The sequence below is a fragment of the Molothrus ater genome, chromosome 6 (assembly GCF_012460135.2).
Source record: "Molothrus ater isolate BHLD 08-10-18 breed brown headed cowbird chromosome 6, BPBGC_Mater_1.1, whole genome shotgun sequence".
NCBI classification, from domain to species: domain Eukaryota; kingdom Metazoa; phylum Chordata; class Aves; order Passeriformes; family Icteridae; genus Molothrus; species Molothrus ater.
Genome location: NC_050483.2, coordinates 61,594,901 through 61,611,346, shown reverse-complemented (window position 1 = coordinate 61,611,346; position 16,446 = coordinate 61,594,901). Strand labels below are relative to the sequence as shown.

The following is a 16,446-nucleotide window of genomic DNA, read 5'->3' as shown; positions in this document are numbered from 1 at the left end:
TCTAATTCTTGCATCCTACAGAAAGGAAAACGAGCTCTCCCGCTCTCCACCCCTTCACGTGTCCGGTGTGGACGCACAACAGCTCTAACCAAGCTGGAAGGACGGGAATCAAGTTATTCCCAGCTCCCTGTGAGCTATTTCCCCCTCTCCAAGCCTTTCAAAGAGATTTATTCTGCATCTGCAGTGCTGCATGTGCAGAACAGCCCCGGCACGGAGAGCAAGCAGCATTTCCAGCTGCTGGAGGGAAGCAAATGTTCCCTCCTTGTTCCCACCACGGAGAGCGTGACCCTGGGAGCCCCCTGAGGAGCTGCCATCGATTTCCAATGGAATTTCGGGAGGATCAGAGCCCTGCCAGGAGGCTGTTAACACACTCCAACACATAAAGGACAAAGCAAATGACTTCAGTGTCAACAAGACCCACACAGCTCCAGCCTGTGATGCTTTCCCGAGGGTTCAGGCTACAACAGAATTCCAAAAGGAAAAATATAATGAGCTTTCGGGGATGGGATTTTATGGAGAAGATGTTTTCTCCCCTCTTTTAATGAGGTTATAAGTACACCTGGTTGGAAATAGGAGCATGTCCAGGGACACCAGGGGGATGGCACAGGTGGGGCAGCACTCCAGGAGGGTTTTCCTGCTCCAAGGACACCAAACAGAGCCAATTCCCATCATTTCTGAGGCTGGATTAGCACTGGAATCACCAGGGAGCAGGCAGGGTTTTAGCACCAACAGGACAAACAACATCCACAGTGATGCTCAACTTCCATAGGGATGGGAGGAGCCCTGAGGAGAAGGATTGGAAGCCTTGGGGGATTGGAGGCTGGACATGACCTGGAATTGTGTCCTGGGCTGATCCCTCAGTGGGGAATTCTGCCCCTCTGCCCCTGAGATCCAGAGGAATCCATGGAGCTTCTCCAGGGCTGGAGCCGCTCTGGAGCTAGGCTGGGAGAGCTGGGAGTGTTCCCCTGGAGAGGAGAAGGCTCCAGGGAGAGCTCAGAGCCCTGGCAGGCCTGAAGGGGCTCCAGGAGAGCTGGAGAGGGACTGGGGACAAGGGATGGAGGGACAGGAGCCAGGGAATGGCTCCCAGTGCCAGAGGGCAGGGATGGGTGGGAGATTGGGAATTGGGAATTCCTGGCTGGGCTGGAATTGCCAGAGCAGCTGTGGCTGCCCCTGGATCCCTGGCAGTGCCCAAGGCCAGGCTGGACACTGGGGCACCCTGGGGCAGTGGAGGTGTCCCTACCATGGAATGGGGTGGCACTGGGTGGGATTTAAGTCTCATACCAACCCAAATCATTCCATGATTTTTTGGGCATATGCACAGATGGAAAAGGATCAGTGGATTTTCCCAATCAATGGATTCTCCCAATCCCCAGGAGTCCGGAACTCACACAGAAAGAGGCACATCCATGAATTCCCAGCAGAGGTTCCTGCACCAGGGAATGGCCAGAAACTGCCCCAGGCTTGGCCTGAAACATTGGAAAAGTCTGGAATATTGGGAATTTCTGGGATCAATGTGCAGGAAGGATTTCATTTACTCCCACACTCAGAATCAGTGACTGGAGTACAGGATCCTAACCTGGTCTTGTGTTTTTAAGCAATATTAAATAATTAAAAGGCAACAAAAATGAATCAATTAAAGGGCAAGGAAAAAGAATTAATTAAAGGGCAAAGAAAAGTCCAACAGGAACTCTTCCACACTGGAAAATTAACTCAGGATCTGAGTTTGCTGGAGAGATGTAACAACAACAAAACATTGAATTTCTCCAAAAAGAATATTTAATAATTATACTTTTGAATAAAATTAAAAAAAAAATTAAAACAAAATTTAAAAAATAAAAAATAAGTTTAACTTTATTTAAAAGTAAGTTTAAAATAAAAATAAATCATATTTTAAATTAATAATAAATAATTTAAATTATATTTATAATATATAGAATATTATTGGCTGCAAGCACCTCATGAGGGAAATCAGTACAGAAGAGCTCTTTTGGCTCCAGGGAATATAAATATAAGAAATAAAAATAGCTGGAAATGGAAGGAAACTCAATTCAGTTTGGGGAAGAAGCAGACTGTTTTTTTTTTTTTAGAAAATGAAGCAGCTGAACAGAAAAACTTGGGCAGAGAGAGGATTCCTCAAAGCTCCATGATCAGATGGTTTTTAGGGAAAAAAAAAAAGCCATTAAATTGATTTTTAATAGAGCAGCAAAGGAAAAAATCGACCCTAAAAAGCAGTCAGAGCTGTGAGATAAAAGAGATCAAACTAAACCTGTGGTGTGGTCAATTCCAAGACGAAATTCCGTGGAAAAATGCAATCAGAGCTGATTAAAAAATTCCAGATGATTATCATTAAATCAAGCACACTCGAATCAAGACGTGGAGTCACTGAAAGCATTTTTAATCCCACTTCCCTCAGGCTGTTCCAGAGTTCACTTTGGATCCCCACCGCGCTGGAAAATCCAGCTGGACCAGGAGCACCCACCAGGAAAATGTGGAATAAACAAGATTGAACCCCACTCTGACACTGCAGGGACTGAGGGTTTTTAACAGTTACTCTGAGTTATTCATTCCCCCCGTACCTGCATCATTTTTCCATAAACAAAGCAGGAAAAATGGATTTCCCAAGCCAGGAAAAGCAGGCGTTGATGCCAAAGGCCACCTGACGTGCTCGCCATGGAATAATTGTTACAAATTGGGAGTGTTAACATCTTAAGTCAGTAATTATTGGTTTCATAATCCCAAACCTAATTAATGCTCGTTCCTCCACTTCTTAAATGACAGAAACTTAATTTTGTGGAATTAATGAACAACAAACTGGGTTAGGAAAGTCTGGTTTTAGAGCACATCCATCTCTACTTAGAGAAATTTTTCCAGGGGCTCCTTAAAAGGTTTAAATAAATCCCTGTTAAAAGGGAAATTCGGAATTAATTGAGCGTAAATAACGAGGAGGGGCTCCTGGAGAGACCCCACTGCTCTCTCCCTGCCTTATTCTGGATTTTAAAGGGTCTAAAAGGAGAATAAACATATTTGAATAGAGAAAAAAGAAACAGTTGATTATTTCTTCATTTATAATAAACAAGGGAGTGCAGAGCGGGTGGTGGAGGTGATCCAAGGGTTCGAGCACTTGTGCTTTGAGGAAAGCTTGGGAGAATTGGGATTGTTTACATGGAGAAGGCTCCAGGGAGAGCTCAGAGCCCCTGGCAGGGCCTGAAGGGGCTCCAGGAGAGCTGGAGAGGGACTGGGGACAAGGGATGGAGGGACAGGAGCCAGGGAATGGCTCCCAGTGCCAGAGGGCAGGGATGGGTGGGAGATTGGGAATTGGGAATTCCTGGCTGGGCTGGATTGCCAGAGCAGCTGTGGCTGCCCCTGCATCCCTGGCAGTGCCCAAGGCCAGGCTGGACACTGGGACACCCTGGGACAGTGGGAGGTGTCCCTGCCATGGCAGGGTCTGGAATGGGATGGGATTTAAGGTCCCTTCCGACCCAAACCATTTTGGGATTCTGTGAGTGAACCCAAAACAAATTTCACAGTCCAGAGCCCAGAGGAGGCTCCAGGATGATCCAAGGGATGGAGCAGCTCTGCTGGCAGAGCTGGGAATGTTCACCTGGAGAGGAGAAGGCTCCAGGGAGACCCCAGAGCCCCTGGCAGGGCCTAAAGCAATCCCAATCCTTTGTATTCCTCACCACATTCCCAATCTTTCCTGTTTTTTCCTGCAACCCAATCCTTCACATTTTCACTGAAATTTGAGTATTTCTTATTTTTCACTGCAATCCAAATCCTTCACACTTTTCCCTGCATTCTCAATCATTCACATTTTTCCTTGCAATCCACATCCTTCAGACTTTTCACTGCCATCCACATCCTTTACATTTTCACTTCAACCCCAACCCTTCACATTCTTCACCACAATCCAAATATTTCGTATTTTTCCCTACAATCCAAATCCTTTACGTTCTTCACCAGAATCCAAATCCTTCACATTTTCTCCTGCAATTCCAATCCTTTGTGTTTCTCATTGCAATCCCAACCTTTCCTATTTTTCACTGCAATCCCAATCCTTCACATTTTTCATTGAAATCCAAATATGTTTTATTTTTCACCACAATCCCCATCCATGATATTTTTCCTTCATTCCCAATCCTTCAGATTTTTCCTTGCAGTCGACATCCTTCAGATTTTTCACTGAAATCCAAATCCTTCATATTTTGTACCACTGTCCCAGTCCTTCACACCCTTCACCACAATCCTAATCCTTCATATTTTTGCCATAATCCCAACCCTTCACATTTTTCACTGAAATCCAAATCCTTCATATTTTTCACTCCAATCCAATTCCTCCACATTTTTCACTCCAATCCCAACCCTTCATATTTTTCACTACAATCCCAATCCTTCACAATTTTTAACTCCAATCCCAATCCTTCACGTTTCCCTTGCAATCCAAATCCATCACATTTTTCACCACTATCCCAATCTTTCACATTTTTCACTGCGATCCCGACCTTCATATTTTCACTCCAATCCAAATCCTTCACATTTTTTTCCTGTAATCCAAATCCCTCACAGTTTTCCCTGCCTTCACATCCCTCACCACAATCCCAATCAGTCCACATTTTTCCCTGCAATCCCAACCCTTCACATTTTTCACTGCAAACCCAACTCTTCACGTTTCCCTTGCAATCCAAATCCATCACATTTTTACCTGCAATCCCAACCCTTCATATTTTCACTCCAATCCAAATCCTTCACATCCTTCACCACAATCCCAATCTTTCATATTTTTCACTCCAATCCCAATCCTTCATGTTTCCCTTGCAATCCAAATCCATCACATTTTTAACTGCAATCCCAACCTTCATATTTTCACTCCAATCCAAATCCTTCACATTTTTTCCTGCCATCCCAATCATCCACATTTTTCCCAGCAATCCCAACTCTTCACATGCCTCACCACAATCCCAATTATCCACATTTTTCCCTGCAATCCCAATCTTTCATATTTTTCCCTGCAATCCCAATCCCTCACATTTCCCTTGCAATCCAAATCCATCACGTTTTTCCCTGCAATCCCAATCCTTCACATCCTTCACCACAATCCAAATCCATCACATTTTTCACCCAATCCCAATCCTTCACCTTTCCCTTGCAATCCAAATCCATCACATTTTTCACCACAATCCAAATCCTTCACATTTTTTACTGTAATCCCAATCCTTCACACTTTTCCCTGCAATTCCAGTCCTTCACATCCCTCACCACAATCCAAATCCCTCACATTTTTCCCTGCAATCCCAACCCTTCACACTCTTCCAACTGTAAAAACTCCGCGAATCCGCGGCATCCACCATTACAATCGGGATTCCCGAGGAGCTGAACGTTTCTTGGGAACAACAGATATTTTAAGGCATTTCTAAAGGAGCAAAGGCAGAATTCCAAGGATTTACTCACAGTACACGTCCACTCGGATGGATTTGATGGCCGGGGAGCCCAGGCCGTTCTCAGCCTTGCAGTAGTAGCGGCCTCCCTGGTGTCTCTGGATGTTGGAAATCCTCAGGGTTTCGTTGAAGACACTGGAATCTTGGAATCTGTCAGAGGCACTTCCTGCTGTTTTGGTCCACCTGATCTGAGCAAGCACCAAAAACCAGGATTACCTTTAGGTCTGGAAAATGGGCGCAGTCTAAAACTCAGCACTAAAATCCAGGATAACTTCAGGTCTGGAAAATGGGCACAGTCTGAAACTCAGCACCAAAATCCAGGATTACTTTAGGTCTGGAAAATGGGCACAGTCTAAAAATTGGCACCAAACCCCAGGATTACTTTTAGATCTGGAAAATGGGCACAGTCTGAAACTTGACACTGAAATCCAGGGTAACTTTAGGTCTGGAAAATGGGCACAGTCTAAAACTCGGCACCAAAATCCAGGATTATTTTAGTTCAGGAAAATGGGCGGAGTCTGAAACAGGGCACCAAAATCCAGGATTACCCTTAAGCCTGGAAAGTGGGTACAGTCTAAACCTCAACACCAAAACCCAGGATAACTTTAGGTCTGGAAGATGGGCACAGTATAAAACTCAGCATCAAACCACGAGATTTGTGTGGGTGGCACGGGGATTTCACCTTGGATGACTCAGGGAAATTCCCAAGAAATTCAACGGAACAAACATTTCATCCAGGAGTCCCTGAGGAGCTGCATTTCATGTGATCATGGAATGGTTTGGGTTGGGGGAGTTTAAGGATCCTGTTCCAGGCCCTGCCATGGCAGGGACACCTCCCACTATCCCAGGTTGCTCCAGGCCTTGAACATTCCCAGGGATTTCTGATCCATGGGATTTGAGGCTGCCTGTGCTGGGTCTGGGAGGAGAAATGAATTCATATTTCCTTTTTTTTTTTCTGATGGTTTTCTTATTTTTGTAATCACAGAATCATGGAATAGTTTGGGTGGGAAGGGACCTTAAATCCCATCCAATTCCAGCCCAGGGACATCTCCCACTGTGCCAGGGTGTTCCAAGCCCCAGTTCTCCAGAAGAGCTTGAGAGGGATTTGGGACAAGGGATGGAAGGCCAGGACACAGGGAATGGCTTTAAGTTGGAAAAGGGGAGATTTGGGTTGGATATTGGGAAGAAATTCCTGGCTGGGAGGGTGGGGAAGGGCTGGGCTGGAATTGCCAGAGCAGCTGTGGCTGCCCCTGGATCCCTGGCAGTGCCCAAGGCCAGGCCGGACACTGGGGCACCCTGGGACAGTGGGAGGTGGAATGGGATAGGGGTTGCAATAGGATGGGATTTAAGGCCCCTTCCAACCCAAACCATTCTGGGATTCTGTGATTCCATGATCACAGGGAATGGCCTCCCACTTCCAGAGGATAAATTGCCTTTATGGGCCAGCTCATGTCCTTGGGATTGCACATCCCAACACTTCCTTTTTTCCAGGGAAACACAATTTTTTCCTGACCCAAGGAAAAGCCAGCAGTGACAGGAGCTGTGAACAGGCAGGACATGAGCATCCAGATTCCGTGCCAAGGATCCCAAGGAAGTTGCTCTTTTGTAACACATTGGGAAACAGAGATTTCCTTTTATTTTCCAGAAGAGGAAAGCTTTGGAAAATTACAGAAAAAATCAGCAGCAAACTCACAAAGTTACAACTCCTACGGAAAAGCTTCAGTGGTGTTTTTTTTCACTTTATTCTCAAAGATTCCAGAGTAATCCTGGAAACTGGAATCTGGGGATCCCTCCAAAAATAAATAAAATCAATTAAACAAAATCAACTTAAAAAATCCATTCCTTCACCTTTGAATTCAGATTTTAAATACTGGCATCCAAACTCTGGAAAATCAGGCAGATATCCTAGAGGTCTGAATCCCAAAAATTTGGGATTCGGCTTTGGAATTGCAGAGGAAACTTTACTTACACTTCAAGGCTGAAAGTCCAAATGCTACTGGAGAAAATAAAGGGATTTTAAGGAATTGCAGAATAATTTAAAAGGGTTTTAATGAGTGGATCCCGAGGAAAAAAATATTTCATTCTTATGTAAATTGGTAAAACTTCAGTTAAAAATGGTTAAAAATAATAAATTGAAAAAATTCCTTTATCCTGCTCAGTTTGATCAGTCTTTTTTTTGTGAAAAAGCAGGATTTAGGAGAAATACCCACAAATTCTTTCCCAAAAAACCTTTGAATAACCTGGCCAATGATTGATTGCAGCAATTAATCTTTGATTAGCTTGGATTACTTTGATTCCAATGTTTTTCCTTAGGACTTTCAGATGTTTCCTTGCTTCAAAAAATTAACACTTTAATCCTGAATAATCCATAAACATTTTTTCTATCAATATCCCACTGAAGAATGATGGATTTTCCATCCTGCACAGCTGGAAAATGCCTTTTTCAGCATTAACTGGGAGCTGAGCTCAGGAATTTCACTGATTTTTTCCCAGGATTATTTGAACCTTCCTGGTGGGAAACTCTGGACTGGAACCTACCTAAATTATCCCAGGAAGTCGAGGAAATTATCTGAACAGCTCCAAATTTTGGATATTTTTTTAATTCTCCCTGTGTTTTTTATTCAGCAAATTTATTTTTTTTTTAATTCACCTTCATAATAAAGGTTAATAAATAATAAATAATTTAAGGGCAGAAAGAAGCAGACAAAACTCCATTGGAATTCCTAATTATTCCTTTTTATGAAGGATACCCAGTGCTACAATTCTATGTCACACCCCTGGAATCACAAACACATCCTCATAACTTCAATACTTCAATGCCTGGGAATCCCCTGGAATTCATTAAAGGAAAATAAATACAACACAAAATTTTGTCATTTTCAGCTTCTAAAGCAGCACAAAATCAAGCCTGGGGATGAGAACTCCATAAAATCCAAATCCAGACTCTTATTTCCCTTGTGGACCTGTCTAAATCTATTGGTTTTGGGTTTTTTTTTCCCAGGGACAGAAGAAGTTGCTGTTGGTGCCATCCAGGTTCAGGAATTGATCAAATCCTCACATTTTAGGGGAAAAAAAAACAGCTGGGGTTTAATGAAACCCACAGGATTTAGAAGCCGTTCCACAGGAAAGAGCTGAAAAGCAGGAAGATGGGCACTGGGAGAGCTGGAAAGAAGGGCATTGGATCCAAGGATGAGGCAATTCCAGGAATTCTGGGCAGGAGTCACCTCCCAAAATTGTTCAAAAATGCAGCTCTGCTAGGGAAACAGGATAATTGGGAATGTGCACCTGGAAAAGGGAAGGATCCAAGGAGAGCTCAGAGCCCCTGGCAGGGCCTGAAGGGGCTCCAGGAGAGCTGGAGAGGGACTGGGGACAAGGCATGGAGGGACAGGAGCCAGGGAATGGCTCCCAGTGCCAGAGGGTAGGGATGGGTGGGAGATTGGGAATTGGGAATTCCTGGCTGGGCTGGGATTGCCAGAGCAGCTGTGGCTGCCCCTGGATCCCTGGCAGTGCCCAAGGCCAGGCTGGACACTGGGGCACCCTGGGACAGTGGGAGGTGTCCCTGCCATGGCAGGGGTACCTTGGAATAAGAGGGTTTTTAACATCCCTTCCAACCCGTTCCAGGATTCCATGGAAATAACTGGGAATGGGGAGGTGATCCCAGTGCTCTCCAGTGCTCCACGTCCCAGCACTGCTCTGAATCCCCAGTGAACTAAAAAATTCATTTTTCTTCCATAAACCAGAAAACAATCAGAGTAGGAATTTCCCATTCCCTCCATCTAAAGCTTCCACAATTCCCTTGGATTGAAATCCACGGACGGGTTCCACTTTGAGAGGTGAAACCTCAGAAGGATGTGGAATATCAAGCAAAGGTCTGGAGAAAAAACACAGAACTCACTAAAACAGCAAAAATTTCCTCAGGAAAGCAAGGGATAAGCTCAGCAATGGAACAGTATCCCAGGGAAAAATCAGGGAATAACCATCAACAGATTTAAAACACCCAGGGGGGAGCAGAAATCGAATATGGATCAATTCCCAATGCAAAAGGCAAAGTTAAGGAAGTAACAAAATGGATCAGGAATCACTTCCCGTTTGCTCAGCCCCAAATGTTAATGCAAAACATCTTTGACTCATGATGTGCCACTAAATCAGAGTCAGCACTTCCAAAGGATTTTTCTGGGAATGCTGGAAGTTTCAGGATGGACCCAGGGACTGGAAATCTCCTCCGCAGCACGAGGATCAGCTCCATTAAACCATTCCCAGGTTTGGGATTTCCACCACCCAACTGCCACCAATGCACCACCCTCACTGTCCAAAGGTGCAAATCCCAATTTTTCCCTAAAAATCACTGAGTATTCCAAGTTTTCCCAGGAATTTGCCTCCCTGGGCAACCTCCGAGGTCTCAGTTTACCCCAAGCTGTTACCCCAACCCAGAGGTGATGCCTTCACCCACTTTGGGAACGGGACCTTTGGAGGATGGGGAACTTTGGAGCTGCTCCCTCCCACCCCAAGCAGGACTGGGAAACCAGGAGCCTGCAGTTCCCTGTTCCCAGAGGGATTTGTTTCCCTCAAGGGTAAAAAGGCATCAAAATGTGTTTGTGTCATTAAATCCGAACACTGCAGTCTAAACAGAGAGGGGAAAATGCCTAAAACTGATTTTATTCCACTTCAAATTCACTCCTCAGAGCAGAACCGTGGTTCGAAGTGACAAAACCGTGGTGAAACCCAGGCAGCTCAAATTGAGAGGGTTTTTTTGCCTCTTAAAACAACAATTTCAGTGTTGTTTGTGCTTTTCCTTCTCCCCATCTCCACTCATTTTACTCCCCTTGAAGGAGTAAAAAACAGGGAAGCAGCTTCACTGAGCGTTCCCAAAACGCTGTCAGGGATGACAACGACCCAGCTGAGCTCCACACAAGGAAATGTTTCTTCTCTAATCCTGCAGCAGTAAAAATCTTGACTCCACTACCTGTCACAATCATTAGGGGAGGGATTCTGGGGCTGACACGAAGATTTGGGGCTGGGAAGTGTCATGAATAAAGGAACATAGATAAAAACCCCAAACAAACAAAAAGGCAAAACAAAACCAACTAAGCCCTTCTTCAAAAACCCCAAACTGGTTTTCAGGAGATTCCTGTCCCTCATAATTTCACGGAATCTTGAAGGTTGGAAAAGTCCTCCAAGATCACAAAGTCCAACGTGGCCCTGCCAAGGCCACCACTGCCCCATGTCCCCAGGTGCCACATCCACATGGATTTGAAATCCCTCCAGGCACGGGGACTCCACCCTGTACCTGTGCCAGGGCTGGGGAACCCTTTGAGGGAGAAATTTTCCCCAATATCCAATCTGAACCTCACAGAATCCCTGAGGCTGGAAAAGAGCTCCAAGATCAGAGTCCCAGCTGTGCCCAATGCCCACCCTGTCCCCAGCCCAGAGCTCTCAGTGCCACCTCCAGGGGACACCTGCAGGGATGGGCACTGCAACCCTCCCTGGGCAGTTCCTGAGCCCCCTTTCCATGGGGAAATTCCTGCTGTGCCCACCCTGAGCTGCCCTGGCCCAGCCTGAGGCCGTTCCCTCTGCTCCTGTCCCTGTTCCCTGGAGCAGAGCCCGACCCCCCCGGCTGTGCCCTCCTGGCAGGAGCTGTGCAGAGCCACAAGGGCCCCTGAGCCTCCTTTGCTCCAGGCTGAGCCCCTGCCCAGCTCCCTCAGGGATTCTGCAGCCCCTGCCCGGCTCCCTCAGGGATTCTGCAGCCCCTGCCCAGCTCCCTCAGGGATTCTGCAGCCCCTGCCCGGCTCCCTCAGGGATTCTGCAGCCCCTGCCCGGCTCCCTCAGGGATTCCCCAGCCCTTTCCCAGCTCCATTCCCTTCCCTGGACACAGTCAAGCCCCTCCATGTCCTTTCTGTTATGAATGAACCCAACTGACCCCAAGATCTGAGGTGGGACCTCACCAGTGCCAAGCTCAATCTCCAAAGTTTCACCCATCCCTGATTTTTTTCTCCATCAGGCCCACAGAACTTTGCCGCCCTCCTCCAAGGCAGACTCCACAGGAAGCCAGGCTGGTTTTTGGGAAGCCTCTTCCAGACCTGACTACATCCAGCTCAGTGGAGCTCCCCCAAGGCCGGGTTTAAGGGGCCCTGTTTCCACCACATCATGCCCTGGAACATCACTGAGGTTATTGATTCCCTGCAGATCAAAATCAGCCTGTTTGATTAAACCTGTTCCCATTTTTAAAACTCCATAAAAAAATAATCCAGAAAAATCGTGTTGTCCTTCAGACAGTGCCAACAGCAGACAAAGAAACTCCAGGAAAATCCCTAACTTTTGGGACTTGGTGCATCCCAGTTTATGTTCACATCAGAGCTTGTTGGTGTTTCCAGAATGTCCTGGCGAGACTGAAAATGAACCCCAACCTCATTTTCAGGAAATTTTCTGAACTAAATCCCAGGTCTCAATGATCCAAACCCTAAATTTGTCAGTTATCCAAACCTTAAATAACAACGAACCAAAGCCTAAGTTTCCCAGTGATCCTAACAGTAAATCTCAATGATCCAAACCCTAAATCTCAAAGATCCAAACGCTAAATCTCTCAGTGATCCAAACTCTAAATCTCCCAGAGATCCAAGCCTTAAATCTCCCCGAGACCCAAACCCAAAATCTCCCAGAGATCCAAAACCAAAATCTCCCAGAGATCCAAACTCTAAATCATAATGATCCAAACCCTAAATCTCTCAGTGATCCAAACCTTGAATCTCCCTGTGATGAAACCCTAAATCACAAAGATCCAAACATTCAATCTCCCAGTGATCCAAGCCTTAAATCTCCCACTGATCCAAATCCTAAATTTTCCAGTGATCCAAACCCTAAATCTCCCAGTGATCCCAATCAGCTGTGCCATATTTTCCTCCCACAGGATCCCAATTCCTCCCGATGCTCCCGCTGATCCCAAAATGGGAGTGAGAGTCTGAGCTGCCACCGGGTTCAGCTGTGGTGTCAAACAAAGGAGCTGGCATTTGATTTTGCTGGAAAAGTGAGAGAACTGGGGAGGGGGAGCAGAGAAAAATGGGAAAAGGGTGGGAATTTCCATAAGAGGGATTTGGCAGCCCAGCTTGGCCAGGCAAGAGCAGCAGCTGCTAACAAGTCACAGATCCTGCAAAACCTCCCTGATTCCTTAAAAAATCAGATATTCCGTATAAAATAGTCCTTAGAAAATTAGGAATCAGAGTAACTGGCTGAACAAGGGTTATTTGTTTGGGATTTTTCCTTTCCCTTTCAAATGATGAGGTCCTGATGGTCACAAAGTATCAAAAAATGTGATGACACAAAATTATGGGATCTAAACACATTCCAAAAAGGAGATTATTCCTTGGTGGCAATTTAATCCATCCATACCGTCTTATCCCAGTCATTGGATCCAACGTTTCCATCAGGCAATTCCAAAATATCAGCCTGAGCACGTCCTGCCTGCACACTCTGGGTGTTGAAGACAGGACAAAGAATTTGTGGAATCAGTCAGGATGGAAATTCCAAAGATTTTTGACTCAATGTTTCCATGGTTTTTGCTCTGTGAACACCGATTTTCCCTTTTTTCCAGAGGCTAAACTGGCAAAGTCTCCTCCAGGCAGGAGAACACCTCAAACAATGTTAAAAAATACTGGAAAAGGATCAAATCTCTCCTTCCCCAAACCTGGCACGGCTTAAAAAGATCCCAGCAATTCCTTTGTTCTGGGAAAAGGAATTGGAAAGGTGTTGGCAACCCACTGGCTGAGATTCCAGCTCATTTCCAATTCCAGGAGAAGAAAAACTCAGCAAACTCCAGTAATCCCAAATAGCATCATTCATGTCTTGTGGAGCACTCCTGGCACACCTTCCAACAACTCCCACCAGTGCCAAGGAACGGAATCTGGGAACGCTTCCCACATTTCAGGAGAATTGCAAGGAGGTGTAAAGGAATAAAAAAAAGAAAAAAAGGCCTGGATCAGCTTGCAGCTAGGAATAAAACCAGGACTAAGGGCTGGGATTAAGGGTTTGGAAAGGCAGGGTTAAGGGTCAGAAGCAGTGATGGGAATTTCCAAAGGGAAGGGAAGAGAGCTAAAAATCAGGGAATGTTTAAAACTGGATAAAACAGCACTGGGAAAAGGGGACAGCCACTAACCCATAACTGCCTGAGGGACAGGAGGGACAGGAGCCAGGGAATGGCTCCCAGTGCCAGAGGGCAGGGATGGGTGGGAGATTGGGAACTGGGAATTCCTGGCTGGGGGCTGGAATTGCCAGAGCAGCTGTGGCTGCCCCTGGATCCCTGGCAGTGCCCAAGGCCAGGCTGGACACTGGGGCACCCTGGGACAGTGGGAGGTGTCCCTGCCATGGCAGGGCTGGCTCTGGGTGGGATTTGAGGTTCTCCCAACCCAAATCATCCCAATATTCCATAGCACTTAAAGGCTTTTCCCACTTTCACCATTCCAGCCCATCCATTCATGGAATGGCGTTGTTGGGAACCCAACCCATCCATTCCATGGAATCCACTGCACTTAAAGGCTCTTTCCAGCAACACCATTCCAACTCAAACCACTCCAAGATTCCATAGCAGCTGAAGGCTCCTCCCAAGTACACCATTCCAATCCAAACCATTCCAATTTCCTCCATGGGAATGGCTCCTGGATTTTCCAGACTTCGAGGATTTCTTCTCTTTTATTATAATTCATCTTTCTTTGGCTCTGTTGCAAATTCCCTGGATTTCTTTTCCACAGCACTCTAAGGCTCTTCCCAGCAACACCACTCCAACCCAAATCATCCCAAGATTCCATAGCACTTAAAAGCTTTTCCCAGTTTCACCATTCCAGCCCATCCATTCACGGAATGGCATTGTTGGGAACCCAACCCATCCATTCCACGATCCTACTGCACTTCAAGGCTCTTCCCGGCTACACCATCCCAACATTCCATAGCACTCAAAGGCTCCTTCCAACAACACCATTCCAACCCAAATCATCCCAAGATTCCACAGCACTTAAAGGCTCTTCCCAACAACACCACTCCAACCCAAACCATTCATGGAATGGCCTTGTTGGGAACCCAACCCATCCATTCCATGATTCCACAGCACTCTAAGGCTCTTCCCAGCTGCACCATTCCAACCTGAGCCGTTCCAACATTCCACAGCACTCAAAGGCTCTTCCTAATAACACCATTCCAACCTGAACCATTCCATGATCCCACAGCATTTGAAGGCTCTCCCCAACAACACCATTCCAAAATTCCACAGCGCCCAAAGTCTCTTCCCAGCTACACCATTCCATGATTCCTCAACAGCTGAAGGCTTTTCCAACACCATCATTCCAACCCAAACCATTCCATGATTCTGTAGAAGTTGAAGGCTCCTCCCACTGCACCATTCCAGGATTCCTCAGCAGCTGAAGGCTTTTCCCAGCACCACCATTCCAACCCCAACCACTCCAGTTCCACACATGGGAATGTCCCCTGGATTTCCCAAACTCGCAGGATTATTTCTCTTGTGTTGTAATTCCACCTTCTTTGGCCGTGGTGCAAATCCCCTGGATTTTGCCAGCGCTTTCTCCTTAACGATGTATTTACCTAATTAGCATAATTGTCTGCAATTATGTAATTAGCGTTCATATGTGTAATCATTGGAACATGTAATTAGCCCTAATTACACCATTAAAGCCTGCGAGTCAGAAATATCTTTATCATTTTGATTGACAGGCATATGGGAAGGGGGGGGAAGGAAAAAATCCCACTCGTTATTTTTATCTCCTTGAATCACGAAATCTGCAGGAGGATCCAGGATTCAACCCAGAATGGCCCTGGAATTATTTAAAAATCTGATATTATTGATCAAAATTATATCGAGGTTGTTGCGTTGGAAGAGGAGGAGAAAAAAACTACTCGAAAATAGGGAAAATTCAGGAAAGTGCAGCAAAAATTTTTATGGAAAAAAGAAATTAGGAGTTACTTTGATATATTTGGAATTTTTCATGTCTAATATCCTAATATGAAAATTCAGGGAAGAGTCTCCACATGCAGCAAGATTTGTCTGTAAAAAGAAATTAAGAATTATCAAAAAATAAGGAGAAAAATTCAGGAAAGAGGCACCAAGTGCAGCAAGATTTGTCTGTAAAAAGAAATTAAGAATTATCTGGAAATATTTGATTTTTAACTCTAATATCACAGGATTTGAGGAAGAAATATAATACAGGAAAAGAGAAAACAGAGAACAGCAGTGAGGTTTTTCTGTAACGAAATCAGGAATTATCTGGAAATATTTAATTTTTATTTCTAATATCACTGGATTTTAGGAAGCAAAATAATACAGAAAAAGAGAAAAACCCTACAGAAACGGTTCCATGGAGATGCTGCTGCATCCTAGAAAAGGATTTTAAAATTCCTTGGATTTTTAGCCCCTCTGAGAAAACCAGATTTATTTGAAAACTCAATATTTAGGTTCAGTTTGTTTTATTTTAACATCTGTGCTGGGGGCCTGTAGGACAGCACTTGAACAAACATCTGGTGTGGAATAATTTAATTGGGACAGAAAAATTGGGATTTAAAAAAATTATTTTTAAATATTATCCCTTTACTTTTAAATATTACTTTTAAATATTGACCCCAATTAAATATTTGAATTTATTTCAAGTTCAGCTCTACTAGTTCAGGGCTCTTGATTTTTTTTAGAAGTTTATTCTAAAAAGCAAAAAAAAATTAAAATAAATTAAAAGTCAGATGGCTGAGCTACCCAAAAACTTGGGAGGAGTAGAGGGGAAGCCTTTAAAAGAGATATTTGGGAATAAATCTTAGTTGGGAATATTAATATTCCTAGATAAAGATTTTCCAACCTGATGAACTCCACTGCAGCATCCAAGTGTTCAGGTGAAAGGCAGCAAAATCCACCTGGAGCTTCCCAAACCATTCCCTGCTGCCAGAGGAGGGAGGAGAGCTTAATCAGGAGAAAATGTTATCCATGGAAATGTCAGCATGGACATTAAAACATCCCAAAAGGATCCCAAGG

The 16,446-nt window shown here is 45.0% G+C and overlaps 1 protein-coding gene across 1 annotated transcript in view; it reads right to left on the bottom strand.

Annotated features, from left to right (window-relative positions):
* The window catches only part of MDGA2 (MAM domain containing glycosylphosphatidylinositol anchor 2), a 213,311-nt gene that overhangs the window by 123,257 nt on the left and 73,608 nt on the right, over positions 1–16,446 (bottom strand). The window contains exon 3 of the mRNA XM_036384850.2: positions 5,446–5,620. Within this exon, the coding sequence (XP_036240743.1) occupies positions 5,446–5,620 (175 nt within the window). The remainder of the gene's footprint in view (positions 1–5,445; positions 5,621–16,446) is intronic.